A 16,664-nucleotide genomic window follows, 5' to 3' on the forward strand; every position below is an offset into this window, starting at 1 on the left:
TGAGAGAGCGAAGGCGCGTGACTGGCATTGGCCACTCCTTGCAGCCTGGTGGGGTTCTCAGGAATCCCTTGGTTGGGTGAGGTTTCCTCGGAGGGGGGGGGGGGGGCAAGCAGCAGCAGCGCGGCTCTCAGGAGCTGCCCCAGATTGGGTGGGAGGTGCAGGGCTGGCATTCATCTCTCCACTCTCCCTTCGTGTCTCTCCTAGGAGTGAAGAAGAGAACCAAAGTCATCAAGAACAGCGTGAACCCCGTGTGGAATGAGGTATGCAAGATTTCCATTCTCCCTCCTTTTCATCTGCTGTCACTGTCTCTGCAGTGACAAGTCAGGAGCTTGAGACTGAGGTGGCTTTCTCAGAGGTACGTCAAGGAGGGGAGGGGCGGCTGGTCCCACGTGTCAACTAAATCTGCCTGGTGCTAGGAACCCGGGAGGACAGTCGGTGGCCTGGCCTGCCAGGTAAATAGAAGCATCTCCTCTGATGTGGGTGTGGCATGGGGAGGAGTGAGATGTCTTTGGTTTCTATTCCTTCCAGCTCTTGTCAGCCAGGTACAACTAGCAGCTGGGTCATTTAGGGGCTCTCTGGCCTGCCTTGGCTCCCTTATCCAGGCGGTTCTTCCTGCCCAAAGCCCACCTCCTCCCCTCAGTCCTCCCTGATTAACCAGGTGCTCAACTAGCTCCTTGCATATGACCCCCTGGTGGTCCTTTGGATGCCTTGTGGACAGGGCTGGGATTCACAGGGGTACCTTTGCTCTGAGGAGAGATTCAGGGCCTCTGGATAGACATACCTAGTGTGGCACTAATCCATACTGCATGCCACAGGCCTGGCTTCCGCATGAGCACATTGATCTTGGTCCCCGAGGACCCTGTAGAGTCAGCAGGCACACACACCACCGCCTCCACCTCTGCACTGTGCTCCTGGCCTGGCTTCCTGGTCATTGGTGGAATTGAGTTTGGGGAAGGAGGCCATAGGAGCCTGGTTTCCTTCTCTTTTCTGCTCCCTTCAGCTTTTGCTGTCTCTTCTGAAGCTCTGGAATTCTCATTTATTCATGTATTCATTCATTTGCTCATTCATTCATCCACCCACTGGCATTGTTCATGGATGGCTGTTCAGTGCCCTGGATGGACCAGAGTGAACCAGACACAGTTTCTTCTCCTAAGGGGCCACCCGTTGTTTTTTTCTCTTTTTCTTCCAGGGCTTTGAGTGGGACCTCAAGGGCATCCCCTTGGACCAGAGCTCCGAGCTTCATGTGGTGGTCAAAGACCATGAGACAATGGGGAGGAACAGGTGAGGTGGGCAAGGGGCACTCTGTGGCCTGAAGGCACAGGGGGGTTTGTGGTGGACATAGGCTCCAGAACCTGGGCCCTGGAGCGCTGGTGTTTCAACTCAGCATGTATTGAAGATGTGTCTCTTGTGGGCCTAGTGGTAGATGCCCGGGAGGGGGCGTGCCTGTAGCCTCAAGAACTCAGTATGGCTAAATCTGAGAGCTGTCTAGGCTGCAGGGAAGGGAGATGGGCTGGAATCAGATGTGCACGTGTTTGCACGACAGCCTGCGTCCTAGGGAGCAGGGAGGAGAAGGATCCTCATGTCCAGCTGCAGCCCAGGGGAGCCTGGGTGCAGCCACCTCTCCCCACCCGGTCAGGCTGCTGAGGGCAGCAGTGCACTCCAGCGGTGGCCTGGCATAACAAAACTGCAGCTAGCAGGGAGCTCTTGAGGAAGCCTTCATGGAAGAGGAAGGACTGGAGGTGAGAGTTGGGGTTTAGAAGTCGGAAGGTATTAAAGGTTTGCAGTGGCTGTATACTTCCCTCTGGCAGACTTTTCTCTTGTTTCATATATGGACTGTGGAGGGTTCCAGGCAGGGGCAGTAGAGGAGCAAAGCTTGGGGGTGGTGGTGGCGGAGAAAGGAGGCTCTTTACAGGTTGGCAGTGGGTCCTGTCTCCTGTCATTGAACTGGGGGCCTTGCATGTGCCCGGGGTAGTGTGGGGTGGGGGGGCAGGACCAGCCAAGCTTGCAGCTTGATGGTGCTGCTCACTGTGGGGTCAGGTCATCTGGGAAAACAGCCTGTGAGGCCCCGGGGCCTTGTGGCCTTGAACGTGAGGGCAGGGTTCAGCATCCCTGCTGGGCATGGCCGGGTAGGGCTGTGTTAGGTGCCAGCAGGGAGGGGGGATTCCTGCTCTTGGTGCCATGTACTGAGGCATGGGCTTGCTGTTTTGTGATCTACTCATAGGGGTGCCTTTGTCTGGGAATTGGGTCAGCTAGTATCTAAGGCCCAGAAGGCCTGGCTGTGTTACCCTGGGGTGGGAGAGAAGAGTGAGGGAGGAAGGGAAGAGTCAGAGGCCTAGGGGAGGCTAACGAGGGTCTCAGGCTGCAAAGCACCTGGAAAGTTTGGAATCTTCAAAAGCTTAGAAGAAAAATCCAACTGCCAGGGTCTCTCTGTGACTGTCCTGGTCATGGGTGCAGGGCATGGTATGTGTGAGGAGAGTGGGGGTACTTTTACCGGGACCTCCTCACAGGAGGCAGGGACTGGGATCCATTCACACTAATCGATCCCAACACAGACATTTTCTGGAAAAAAAAAGGCAGCCTCTAATAAGCATGGACGGTGGATCTGCAGGTGAAAGAGGGAGGGACGCTGGGTGCCAGACAGTCTTGGAAGGCTTTCTGGAGGAGGGCCACACAGACTGACTCCAGTGTTTTGGAGGATGAGGAAGGGAGGGCATTCCAGCATTCGGGTGTGGTGGGCCAAGGCCCACAGGCCAAGGCCTCACAGTTGTGGCTCGGTCACACGACACATGCAGCCCAGTGAGAAGGGAGCCGTGGGGCCAGATAGGGAGGGCTTCTCTGATATCAGCCAGGGGATAATAATAGCAAAACCACAACAGCTGATGTTGCCTAGTGTCTGGCCCTTTGCTGAGTCTTTATAATGTAAGATCTTTTTAAATCAGCTGGGTACTGCTGTTACGGTTGTCATCGTTATGGAAGGACACTGTGGCTCTGAGAGATGGGTTTTTTTCCTCAGAGGCTGGTGATGGCAGAGCTATTCTGGAAGGCAGGTCTGCAGCATGCTCATAATCACTGAGTCCCTGTGCCTCTCAGAGGCTCCTGGAAGGCCCAGGCGGGTGCTGGACCCTCTGGAGGGTTCCATTCCCTCATGATGCTGGACTTGAAAGGGTGTAGTGAGGCAAGATAGTCTGGGGGCTGCAAGGTACATGGGTTTCATTTTCATGATCATATTCAGCATTTTACAGGCCCTGTGGGGAGATGTTTAAAATCATGGAGACCTGAGCAGGGGCTGTGAAGATATTTTTGATTAATTCAAGGGCCAGGCTGGTCCTCAGGGTGACACCAGACCAGTGCCACACTGGGGGCTAGGCTGCACTGTACCTTGGGGCCTTCTCATTGGCCCTTGTGGGTGTCCTGTAGTTCCTGGGGGGAAGCCAGCTCCCTGAACACCAGTTCACTGCAGGGCCAGTGCTGGAAATCAGTTCCTCAACATCAATTTGCAGAACTGCTAATTCTCAAAACTTTCCAACATACTAGAAACTTCTTTCTTGTAACCACTTGCATGTAGGTTTTGAATTTTCCAAACATTTCTTAATTTTGCACTCCTAGCAATTAAAAACTAAATTTGAATTAAACTAAATTTAAACTTATATTCATAAATACCTGAAGAATTTCAGAGGTTGCCCAAACCACAGTGTCCTGGGTGGAAATAATGGAGTTCTGGCTTCATTATGGAACCCCTTGCGGTAGGCAGCCTCCAGAGTAGTTTGCTTGACTGTGAGGGGCCCGAGGGAGAAGCTGCTGGAGCAGTGGCAGGGGGGCAGGAAACCAGTAAGGCCATGCTGTGTGCCCCCGAGGCCAGACCTCATGGACTTTCATTTTACACGTGATTGTGAGAAAAGAATCTGAGATAAAAAGTATTAACAATTCTAAAGCAGTAAAAGTAAGAAATAGACCAGGAAGTGACAAGAGCAACCATGGGGCATTTTACATTTTGAAAGAAAGAAGGGAAAATATTCAGTGGTTTCACTTTAACAAAAAAATTAAATAGAAAACCTACTGTCTAAGGGCACCTGGGGGTGCAGTTAGTTGAGTGTGCGACTCTTGGTTTTGGCTCAGGTCGTGATCTCAGGGTCATGAGATGGAGCCCCTCATCAAGCCCTGAGCTCAGTGTGGGATCTCCTTAAGACTCTCTCCCTCTCCCTCTGCCCCTTCCCCACAAAAAATAAATAAATAAATCTAAGGGGGGAAAAAAAAAAAGAACATCTACACTCTGCTTTCACATTGTCACTGTCCGGTCAGGAAGCAAAGAAGGAAATGACAGGCGTGACAGTGACTGTTGTCATCTGACCCCAGGATTTCAGAAGGACCTATGGGGTCATCACACAGCCTTCCCCGTCATTTCTGAGTGTCCCCAGCCTGTGTGCTGTGAGCTCATAAATGGTCCTCCTTGGGGGATCCCTGGGTGGCGCAGCGGTTTGGTGCCTGCCTTTGGCCCAGGGCGCGATCCTGGAGACCCGGGATCGAGTCCCACGTCGGGCTCCCGGTGCATGGAGCCTGCTTCTCCCTCTGCCTGTGTCTCTGCGCCTCTCTCTCTCTCTCTCTGTGACTATCATAAATAAATAAAAATTAAAAAAAAAAAGGTCCTCCTTGGGCTTCTCCAAATGAGGTGAATCTGAGCCTCCGCTACCATTAATTCTTGGTCTCCCTCTGTCTTGCCTCCTCTACCTCTGCCTAACTTCCCTGCTCTGCCTCCGTCTGTTTCTAGGTGTCCCCCAGACCTCCCTCATTCTTCATAGCCTCTCCCTCAGCACCAGTGTCTCACAAGTACCTCACTTTGCCTGTCCTCTCTGCTCCCTCTATTCTTTCTCCCTTCTGGGTCTCCTTCACCTCTACCCTCTTCTCTGTCCCCAGGGTGCCTGTGGCATTTCACACTGCTGTGTTTCCCCTGATGACTGTTGGCAGTTTGATGTGGCCTCCTTATACCAGACTTGTCTGTTGGCCTGGGGTGGGAGCTTGGGGAGCCCTCCATGCCATAAGAGGGGAACATGGGCTGAGAACTGCCTCCTGGCTGTTCAGCACCCACGCACACTGAGCACTGAGAGAGCCCAGAGCCAACAGTGGCGTTGGGCCAGGTTTGTGTTGATAAAAAAAACCAGGTTTGAAATGCACAGAAAAGGAAATTCCACTTCTATGGATAGGAGACACTCCTGAAAGCCCAGCAGAGGTCCTGGACTCCTGTCTCAGAACAATTTCCTGTTTACTCTGGGCTTCTCATAGGGATGCGGTAAGGGTGGTGATGCTGATCCCTGACCAGCTGTTTTGACCACTGGGATGTTCATTTGAGAGGTTCCTAATCCAGGCAACACAACTGCATCACCTGCAGCTTTTACATATACCAGTGCCTGGTGGGCATCATTACCAACTCCCAGGTATTAGGTATTTCTGCTGTGCAGCCCAGGGTGAGAGCCACTCATCTCAGTCCAGACCCATGCTACATGATAGAACTTTCTGAGATGATGGAAATGTTCTGTATTGGCTAGTTTAACTGAGGAACTGAATCTTAAAATTTATTTCATTTTAATCAATTTAAATTTAAATAGCTAATGTACATAGTGGCTGCTGTGTTGGACAGCAGAGCTCTTTACAGCAGTGTTCCAACTCGGACTGCATATTAGAATGATGTGGGAGCTTTTTATTTTTTCCAAAGATTTTATTTATTTATTTGAGAGAGAGAGTGAGCACAAATGGGGGGAGGGGCAGAGGGAAAGGGATAAGTAGATTCCCCACTGAGTGAGGAGTCCGATGTGGGGCTCGATCCTGGGACTCTGAGATCATGACCCGAACTGAAGTCAGGTGCTTAATAAAAAGATTTATTTATTTTAGAGACACACAGAGAGAGTGTGAGCAGACAAGAAGCAGAGGGAAAGGGAGAGATTCCTCAAGCTAGCTCCTTACTGAGCACTGAGTGTGTTTGATCCCAGGACCGAGGTCATGACCTGAACTGAAACCTAGAGCTGGCCACTTAACTCACTGAGCCACCCAGGCCCCCTGATGTGGGAGCTTTTTTTTTTTTTTAATTTTTATTTATTTATGATAGTCACACAGAGAGAGAGAGAGAGAGAGAGAGGCAGAGACATAGGCAGAGGGAGAAGCAGGCTCCATGCACCGGGAGCCCGACATGGGATTCGATCCCAGGTCTCCAGGATCGCGCCCTGGGCCAAAGGCAGGCGCCAAACCACTGCGCCACCCAGTGATCCCGATGTGGGAGCTTTATTTTTTTTTAATTTATTTTATTTTATTTATTTATGATAGGCACACAGTGAGAGAGAGAGAGAGAGAGAGAGAGAGAGAGGCAGAGACACAGGCAGAGGGAGAAGCAGGCTCCATGCACCGGGAGCCTGACGTGGGATTCGATCCCGGGTCTCCAGGATCGCGCCCTGGGCCAAAGGCAGGCGCTAAACCGCTGCGCCACCCAGGGATCCCCCGATGTGGGAGCTTTAAAAGAGATTAGTGTTTGGGTTCCACAGCAAACTGATTAAACCAGAAACTCTGGAGTGGGGTGCAGGCATCAGTGCTTCTGCAGCTGTCCAGGGGAGGACAGTATGCACCCGAGGAGGAGCACCCACTGTGTTAGGGCAATGCTGTCCCTTTTGTAAAGAAGTGCTCTCCGTTTGTTCATGAATTAGCTAGGAAATAAATATAAACTGTCACATTTATTTATTTATTTAATTTTTAAACTGTCACTTTTATAATAGTGTATGTGTGTAATTACGGGCAGAAACGATCACCACAAAATTAAAAACCACACACGATAGAATCATGAAGGGAATGAAAGAGGTTACAATCTTGTTGGTAACTGTAAACACTGACCTGGGGAAAATTGGACTTAATAGAAATAATTTCATAAGAGAAAACTCAAAATAGAAAGGAGCTATATTTGGGGCACCTGGTGGCTTAGTCAGTTAAGCATCTGCCTTTGCCTCAGGTCATGATCTTGGGGTCCTGAGATCGAGCCACATGCGTCAGGCTCCCTGCTCAGTGGGGAGTCTGCTTACCCCTCTCCCTCTGCCCCAACCTCTGTTCGCGCTTCCTCTCACTCTCTTTCTCTAAAATAAATAAATAAATAAAATCTTTAAGAAAAAAAGGGGGGGCTATATTTACTAGAGCTTGATATGAACCAAAAAATTGAAAAAAAAAATCTTTGAGCCAAATCTGTGCAGAGAAATTTAAACAAGAAATAGTTGTTACCAGTGACACTAATTTCAGTCAAATAAAAATGAAGACTGGAGAAAAAGGAACTAGTTAATTGCACTGTATAGAAAATATGTCAACAAATGAAATGTAGTTAGTTTAAATTTATCTCGGAGAATGGTTTTTCAGTGGAAATTAATTAATGCAGGTGTATTTTTTATTTAAATATTTCGTAAATGTACACATGAAGCAAAAATCTCCATAGGGTCAAAACATCTACCTGTCAAAAAAACACCAGGATCAAGATGTTCGTCACTGGGTCCGGGCCTAGCCAGGCCTGGTGTAGGGTGGCCAGATTCAACAAAGTGACATTCAGGATACCCAGTTAAGTTTGTCCCAAGTATTACATAGGACATACTTATTATAAAAAATTATTCATTGTTTATCTGAAAAGTAAGCCTAATGGGAATTCTGCATTTGATCCAGAGCCCATTCTCAGGGTGGCTGTGCACCCTGTCTCCCTTTAAACAAGCAGTGTAGGAGGGCCCTTAACTTTACACCGGGAATTGGGCAGGAGGCGCTGACGGCCTTAGAAAAGCCTGTTCACAGGGACACCTGGATGGGTCAGGGGTTGAATGTCTGCCTTTGACTCGGGGCATGATCCTGGGGTCCTGGGATCGAGTCCTGCATTGGGCTCCCCTGCTCAGGGGAGAGTCTGCTTCTCCTTCTGCCTATGTCTCTGCCTCTCTCTCTGTGTCTCTCGTGAATAAATAAATAAAATTTTAAAAAAAGAAAAAAAAAAAAGGAAAGTTCTTGTTTGTAGTAGCTATTTCTTTGGAGTACTTGGAACCTCTTGGTGACCTGGTGACTCCGCGAAGTGGGGCATTCGGGGGGTCTCTCACCCCCACACAGAGCTTGATTGCCCTCACTTTTCCGTGATCTGGGTCATCAGTCATGGTACCTGCAACTGGCCAGGGGCTTAGGAGGCAGGTTGGGAACCTCTCTGAATGCCTGCTCCCTCTCCCCTTACAATTTTTTTTTTTAAGTTTTATTTGTTTTAAAGAGAGAAACAGCGTGGCACACGGAAGGAGGGGCAGAGGGAGAGGGAGAGAGAGAATCTCAAGGATATGCTGTGCTCAGCATGAAGCCAGACTCGGGTCTCAATCCCACGACCCTGAGGTCATGACCTGAGCGGAACACTCAACCCACCGAGCCACCCAGATGCCTCCTCCTCCTTCCTCTTGCAGCTGCTTTTCTCCCCACCATCACACAGGGTTTGACGATCTGGTCCAGTGGAATGAGTGTGGACCTTGGGGAGCGCTGGGCCCTAGTCTCAGCCAAGCTCCCTGAGCCTCTGTTTCTTCCTCCTTAGGGGGCGTTAAGTCAAATGCACAAGCACGTGTAAGGGAACTGCCATGGAGAGGCCACTCCATAAACGGCAGTTACTTTTGGCGCATCCTTTCTCTTATCTCTCCTGTGTTGCTCTCCGGCTGTGCTACTTTCTTTGGTTCTCACTGACTCAGCTTTTTCCCATCAAAGCCTGCTCTCAGCCAGTGATGGTTTGAAAAAGGACTAATTCATACTGAAGTGTTGGTGGCAGCCTATGGCTTAATGTTTTGCTGTTCTTAGGAGCCTGGGGGACGGTGCTGAGTGTGCCAGACTCTGTTTAGGCCAACAAAGGAAGGTTAATGATGAGCGGCAGGCACCATGAGAAACCTCTCATGGAGATATTTTGGGAATGGCCAGCTTGCTGACTTCGGTGACTATGGTGTGTAGGGCTCCTCTGAGCCTGGACTAGGCCTTGGTGCCCTCAGGGTGGAGGTGGGGGTGTCTTAGTTCCTTCTGGGACAACAGGCTTAATATATATTAGGGAACGTGGGGGTTTCTAGGAAGGAGCTGACCAAGAGCCTGACGGAAGAATGTACAGGCCATGGCAGAGACACCTGGGGGCGGGGCCTGGCTGGCTGCTGCCTGTGGGCCATGAGGGGAGTGTGTTGCTGGGGTCCAGGGGTTCCATCCTGACGGTAGAAGGTGGACAGCCCCAGCTGTCCAGAGCCATGCAGGGCAGGGGTGGTAGCACGAGAATGAGGGTCAAAGGCTTCTCTCAGGGACTTCCTCTCAGTAGTGAGCCTCATCTTGACACTGCAACTTGCATTTCTCTGAACCCATTTCTCCATCAGGATAATGGCAATAACAGTACCTATGTTGCATGGTTGTCACGAAACTTATGTGAGATAATGTGTGGGTGTTAGATGCCTACTTGGCACTTGGCACCTTGAAGGTGTTTAGTACATGGGGACTGTTGGATCCATATGGATGCACCTATGCAGACCACACCAACTATGAACATACCACCCACACGCCCCATGTGGACACATGACCGTACTAGAGTGTGCACACTAAAGAGGGGCACCTGGATGGCTCAGTGGTTGAGCGTCTGCCTTCGGCTCAAGTCACGAATCCTGGGTTCTGGGATCGAGTCCCGCATCAGGCTCCTTGCTTCTCGGGGAGCCTGTTTCTCCCTCTCCCTCTGCTGTTCCCCCTACTTGTGGTCTCTGGCTCTTTCTGCATCAAGTAAATAAATAAAAATCTTAAAAAAAAAAACTAAAGAAAACCCCCACAAGAATATACAAATTAGAAGTCTTTTGTAATAAGCAAAAGTAACCTCATTCTTAAAAAGTTATAAAGGGAGAAGTGCACTTTTCCCCACCTTTCCCCATCTGCTGCTTCCCTTCCCTCTTGTGTGTCCATTGCTGACAATATGGTGCATATCTTTCTTGGTTTTTCCTAAGCCTGTGCAAGCATCTGTTTACATATGTGTGCATGCGTGTACTTAAAAATGGAATCATGTTGTATATACTAGTCATTTGCCATCATGGACCCTTTCCCAGGTCAGTCTGTATTGATCAACCCCATTTTTAAAATTTATTTATTAAATATTTTATTATTTATTTGAGAGAGGGAGAGACAACATGAACAGGCAGAGGGAGAGGGAGAAGCAGACTCCCCTCTGAGCTGGGAGCCCAACGCGGGACTCCATCCCAGGACTCTGAGATCATTACTTGAGCTAAAGGCAGATGCTTAACCAACTGAGTCACTCAGGCACCCTAATCAACCCCATTTTATTATTTTTATTTTTTAAAGATTTTGTTTATTTATTTGACAGAGAGAGAGAGAGAATGAGCACAAGCAGGGAGAGTAGCAGGCAGAGGGAGAGGGAGAGGGAGAAGCAGACTCCCCGATGTAAGGCTTGATCCCAGGAACCCCGGATCATGACTCAAACTGAAGGCAGATGCTTAACCGACTGAGCCCCCAGGCCCCCCCCAGTCAACCCCATTTTTAAGGGTTGTGTGGCACTTCACTAGGTGTGTGATCCATAATTTATCCCACCATGCCCTTATTGACTGGGATTCGATTTCTTTCTAATTTCTTCTCTGCCCCTTCCATGAATATCTTTATCCAAATGTTTTCATGTCCTTATACTATTTTTTTCTTTAAAATAGATCCATAGACGTGTGATTATTAGGTCGAAGGATATGAGCAAATAACATTTTCATAGATTCTGCCAAATTGCTTTTCAAAAATGTGTCCTAATTTATGTCCACCAACAATGTAAAAAGGTGCCCGTCAATTTTTTATTTTTGCTTAGTGCCATGGCAGGGGTGGGGTGGTGTGTGAGAAAAGTATCTTTTTAAAAAAAATTTATTTATTTATTCATGAGAGACACAGAGAGAGAGAGAGAGAGAGAGAGAGGCAGAGACACAGGCAGAGGGAGAAGCAGGCTCCATGCAGAGAGCCCGATGTGGGACTCGATCCCTGATCTCCAGGATCACGCCCTGGGCTGAAGGCAGTGCTAAACCGCTGAGCCACCCTGGCTGCCCAAAAAGTATCTTATAAACCATGTTTTCTCTCTCTCTCTTTTTTTAAATTTTACTTTTAAGTAATCTCTACATCCAATGTGGGGCTCAAAGTTATGATCCTGTGGTCAAGAGTGCATGCCCGAATGACTGGGCCAGCCAGGTGCCCCCAAACTGTATTTTCTTGACTACTTGTGAAGTTGGGCATCTTTTCATGCATTTTATTGTCCATTTGTATTTCTTCTTCTGTCAATTACCTATCCTTATATTTTGAGTTGCTTGTTTTTTTTCTTACTGATTCAGAGCAGTTTGTACGTTTGGGATCCTATCAGGAATATTAGCTCTCTGTGTGTTTTATGTGTGGAGGAGATTTTCTTCCTGCCTGAATGACAAATGCCATTCCCACATAAGAATAGACCCTCAGCCAGATGTGTGCGTGTACTCTTAGACATTTAAAAGGGCAGAGTGGGGGACGCCTGGGTGGCTCAGTGGTTGAGTGTCTGCTTTTGGCTCAGGGTGTGAGCTTCTCCCTCTGCCTGTGACTTTGCCTCTGTCTCTGTGTCTCTCATGAATAAATAAATAAAATCTTAAAAAAATAATAAAAGGGTAGAGTGGTGATTTGCTGTTGCTAGAAGTTGGGAAAAGTAGGCCTAAGTTTAACCTCTGGGTTTCAGTAGGCTCGCTTCCAGGTCCCCCTTTCTGGAATACTTGGGAGGCAGGAATATTCACAGTTCACCATCTCATTGTTCTCAGCATGCTCGGAAGTGTTGAGTGTGCCCTGATTTTCCAAGGATTTTTGTGACTATATTTTGTGCTGAATTTTATCCAGGACGCCCCTGGGGTTCAGAATAGTTTTTCTTTTGTCTTTCTCTGGATTGAAGTGGAAAACTATTTAGTTATCTTGGGGCAGCCCCTGGGGAATCAGATATTGGCAGGAAGACTGCCAGAGGCCAGGTGGGCTCAGGGGGCCGGAATGTCCGGCTGTCCCTCATTTCCTGCCCCTCACTGCCAGGCACACACAGCTGAGGGCTGGAGAGGCCACAGCTCACGACTGTCTCTTCACAGGGACCTGAAATCTCCCCCGAGTGCGTCTGCACAAGCGTCTGTGCGTCCTGCCAGGACAATGGCTCTCTGACTCCTGTCATGCCTGATTCATGGACTCCAGTTGAGGGGAAGGTGCCTCTGAGTCAGTGATGAATGGGTTTGAGTTGTAAAATAGGTATTTGTAGTTGACACGTCCTTTTCTTAGTTTAAAAGATAAAGAATGAGAAACTGATACATGAAATCCTTCTGGAGCTTTTTTAAGAAATATTTTCGAACTTATAGGAAAGTGGCAAAAATAGAACAAAGAACATCCATATACTCCTTCCTCAGAATCATTAATGAACATGCTACCCCATTTGCTTTATATTATTCTCTCTCTTCTCCCTCCTTCCCATTTTCTTTCTTCCTTTTTTCCTCTCTCTCCCATTTGAGGCTAAGTTATAATCACCATAGCCCTTTATCTCTAAATACTTCAGTGTATATTTCCTAAGAATAAGGATATTTTTGGGACACCTGGGTGGCTCAGTGGTTGAATGTCTACCTTTGGCTGGTTCAGGGCATGATCCCGGGGTCCTGGGATCGAGTCCTGCATCGGGTTCACTGCAGGGAGCCTGCTTCTGTCTCTGTGTTTCTGCCTCTCTCTGTGTCTCTCATGAATAAATAAATAAAATCTTTAAAAAAAATAGGGACATTCTTTTATATAATCACAGTGTAGTTACCAACTTCAGTAAACTTAACATGGCTACCAGACTTCTACCTACTTCACCATTTGTATTCTCTTCTAGCAATTGACCAAATAATGCCGGTCTTTTTTTTTTTTTTTTTTTTATGACTTTATTTATTTATTTATTTAGAGGGAGAGGAAGCCAGTGAGGGTGGGGGGAGGGCAGAGAGAGAGAAGAATCTCAAGCAGACTCCTCACTGAGTGTGGGACCTGATGCAGCGCTTGATCTTACAACCCTGAGATCATGACCTGAGCTGAAATCAAGAGTTGGATGCTTAACTGACTGAGCCACACAGGTGCCCCTGAATAATGTCTTTTATAGCAAGCCCCTTCTCCCTCTTTCTCAGTATGGAATCCAGTCTAGATTCCCATATTGAATTTAGTCATTATATTTCCATAGCCTCCTTTAATCTGGAACATTCTCACAGCCTTTTTCTTTTACAACAACTTACATTTTTCAATAATATAATATACAAATGTTCTTCATTTGGTGTTTGTTTTCATGTTTCTCTCATGATTAGATTCAGTTACTAATTCCTGGCCAGAATATTTTGTAGGTGTGTTGTGTCTGTCTCAGGCTCTGGAGGCACAAGATGTCCCTTATTTTGATCACCTGTCAAAGTAGTATAAAAATAGGGATCCCTGGGTGGCGCAGCGGTTTAGCGCCTGCCTTTGGCCCAGGGCACGATTCTAGAGACCCGGGATCGAATCCCATGTCGGGCTCTCGGTGCATGGAGCCTGCTTCTCCCTCTGCCTGTGTCTCTGCCTCTCTCTCTGTGTGACTATCATAAATAAATAAAAATTAAAAAAAAGTAGTATAAAAATATCATTAAAATGGGCCCCTAGATTTAGCATCTACAGATGACTCTTCCTGATTTGGTCTTTACCATAATGGTTGTGAACTGGCTTTCCATCCCCAGCACTTCCTCCACATTTACATTCTGTGGGAGGTTCTTGTGGTCATGGGGACAACTATCTAATCCCACTGCCATCACATATTGGTCCCACTCTGTGCTGGGCCTGATGCATCAGCCACACAAGCTTCATAGAAGCCTTCCCCCTGGGCAGGTATGTCAGCCAGAGTTGAAAAACCTATGAGCTATCAGGCTAGGAGTCTCATTTTTTCCATCTTCAAGGACAGTGTTGGAGTCAGGAAGAAGCCCATTTCAGGCCTGAATTATTCTATTGAACCATGTCTTTCTCACTGAGACTTTGAGGGTCTCATTTCTATTCTATCATCAGGAAAGATCAGAAATAAATCTAACCTCTTCCATATGACAACCCTTGAAGCCATGATCTAATGTGGCCCTCACAGTGATTTGGTATAATAGGTATGTGCGGAGAAGGACAGGTTGGTGGTGAATGGGTGGGTGGGCAGCGGGGGAGGAAGGGAACTGTCATTTCCTAAGCCCCATCTATGCTCCAGGCACACATAAGGGTGTTAGGTGTGTGAACTCAAGTTTTACAAGAACCTCTGAAGTGTGCACTTTCCCCAGAAGCTCTGATGGTGAGGGAATGGTTGTCCAGTTTGTTTAACCAGTGTCCCCAGTACTTAACAATAGTACAGGACCCATGGTAGGCACTCACTACGTATTTGTTAAGTGAATGAATGACTTTGACAGATGAGGAAACAGGCTCAGGGAAGTTATGTCACTTATGCTTAGCACACAGCTGTCATGTGTTGGGCTTCTAACACACTGGTAGGATGACTTGAGAGCTCTTATTGTTTTTTCTTTTCTTTTCTTTTCTTTTTCTTTCTTTTTTTTCTTTTAGAGCTCTTATTCTTAATCATGCAATGATAAATATTTATTTTTGGAGGATGAGAGGAAGGATGCTTCCAGAGCATTGTTACAGGTTGAAAGATACCTGGAAATGTTAGGAGTGACTCAACATGTGAAAATGATGGCTGATGTGATGCCCTAGAGGCTGCCACCTGGGATGTCCCCTGAACCAAATAGAGAGCGGAGCTGTGTGTTCCAGACGCCTTCCAGGGCCAATTTTCTTTGGGGCATTTGGGGGAGGGGACATGTCTTACCTACACTTTTTCGTCAGTGTCAGTATGAGCTGTGCCCACTTCTCCCATCTTCCTGCTCCCTGCATGGCTACTGGCGCCTGGGGCTCTTGTCTACCCTGGGCTGCTGCACCCCTTCCTTCTACGGCTCATAGCACCGAGGCATAGGGGAAGGCTTGGGTAACTACGGACAGTCTGCCACCCTCTGTGGGTTTGCACTCTCTCTCTCTCTCTCAAATAAATAAATAAATAAATAAATAAATAAATAAATAAATGTTTAAAAAATAGCAGCCCTATTTAAAAAATACAGAAAAATAAAAAGGCATAACTAATACTGCTTGGAATTAGTTTTTTTTTTAAAGATTTATTTGAGAGTGAGCGAGAGTGAGCCTGCTTGCACAAGTTGGGGGGGGTGCAGAGGAGAGAATCTTTGAGCAGACGTGAAGGGGGACTCAGTCTCTCAATCCCATGAGATCACGGCCCCTTGAGATCTTGCCTGAGGCTTAACTGACTGAGCCACCCAGGTGCCCCTGGAATTAGATTAAAAAAAAAAAAAGTTGAATCAGATTAAATATGGAGGCTGGGCCCCCTTTTCCATGCATGAAGCAAGCCGAGGACATCTTGGTTTCTTTCATCATGATGTGTTTCAGTTCATAGTCAGGGAGCTCTCAGGTGCACCAGCAGACCCAGCATAGGTCTGGCAAAGGAAAGCCTTTGGAGTCTGGTTCTGTCTGCCTTGTTCTTTGTGTAAAATCAAGTCAGATGCCTTTCTGAGTCCTAATTTTCTGATTTCCTGTCTGTAAGATGAATTGAACCAATAACAGTGCCTACCTCATGGAGCTAGTGTTATTTTAAACAAGAGAGTGTGTGTAGAGTGCTCGGCACTGTGTCTAATGTGTACTCACTCAGTAGGAGGGGAGCTGTTATTAGAAGGAAGTTCCGGGATCCCTGGGTGGCGCAGCGGTTTGGCGCCTGCCTTTGGCCCAGGGCGCGATCCTGGAGACCCGGGATCGAATCCCATATCGGGCTCCTGGTGCGTGGAGCCTGCTTCTCCCTCTGCCTATGTCTCTGCCTCTCTCTCTCTCTCTCTCTCTGTGACTATCATAAATAAATAAAAATTAAAAAAAAAAAAGAGGAAGTTCCATGAGGGCAGCGACTGGGCTTTGGTGGAAGAGGCAAATAAATATTTGCTGAATGAATGAGTTATAAGATTTTCAAGATTTCATGTACGTTCCTAAATTTAAATTTTGAGTTGGTAAAAAAACATAAGGGGTTATAAGGACAGGAACTGTAAGAAAAAATGCAATGAGAGTTCTCCCTGTTGTCTTTGTCTCCCATCTGCCCTGTTCTTAACCGTTGCCTAGAGATAACCATCATCCTTAGTTTCTTTTGTGTCATTCCAGAGCTCCTATGCTATTGCTGAATCACCAGTAGAGATTTTGACTTTCCTCTTTTTCACACAATCAGTAGCATATTTAGTTATTTATTTATTTAAATAGATTTTGAGGGGGGGGGTATTGTGGTAAAATACACATAACATAACGATTACCATCTTAACGATTTTAAAGTGTGCATTTCAGTGGTATTAAACATGTTCTCATTGTTGTGTGGCTGTCACCATCATCCATCCCCAAAACTTCTCATTTTGTAAAACTGAAAGTCTGTGTCTGGTAAACAATAACTCCCTGCTTCCCCTCCCCCCAGCCTCTGGTCACCACTATTCTACTTTCTGTCTGTGATTTCCACTAGTCTAAGTAATAGGTAGCATATTATACACACCTTAAAAAAAAAGATTTTCTTTATTTACAAGAGAGAGAGCAGGAGCAGAGGGGGTGGG

At 47.3% G+C, this 16,664-nt stretch overlaps 1 protein-coding gene across 23 annotated transcripts in view; it reads left to right on the top strand.

Annotated features, from left to right (window-relative positions):
• The window catches only part of DYSF (dysferlin), a 216,916-nt gene that overhangs the window by 25,541 nt on the left and 174,711 nt on the right, over nucleotides 1–16,664 (top strand). For all 23 annotated transcript variants that reach the window (XM_072769771.1, XM_072769783.1, XM_072769778.1 and 20 more), the window contains exons 2-3: nucleotides 205–260; nucleotides 1,190–1,281. In XM_072769771.1, the coding sequence (XP_072625872.1) occupies nucleotides 205–260; nucleotides 1,190–1,281 (148 nt within the window). The remainder of the gene's footprint in view (nucleotides 1–204; nucleotides 261–1,189; nucleotides 1,282–16,664) is intronic.

The sequence above is a fragment of the Canis lupus genome, chromosome 12 (genome assembly GCF_048164855.1).
Source record: "Canis lupus baileyi chromosome 12, mCanLup2.hap1, whole genome shotgun sequence".
In the NCBI taxonomy this organism is placed as follows: Eukaryota; Metazoa; Chordata; class Mammalia; order Carnivora; family Canidae; genus Canis; species Canis lupus.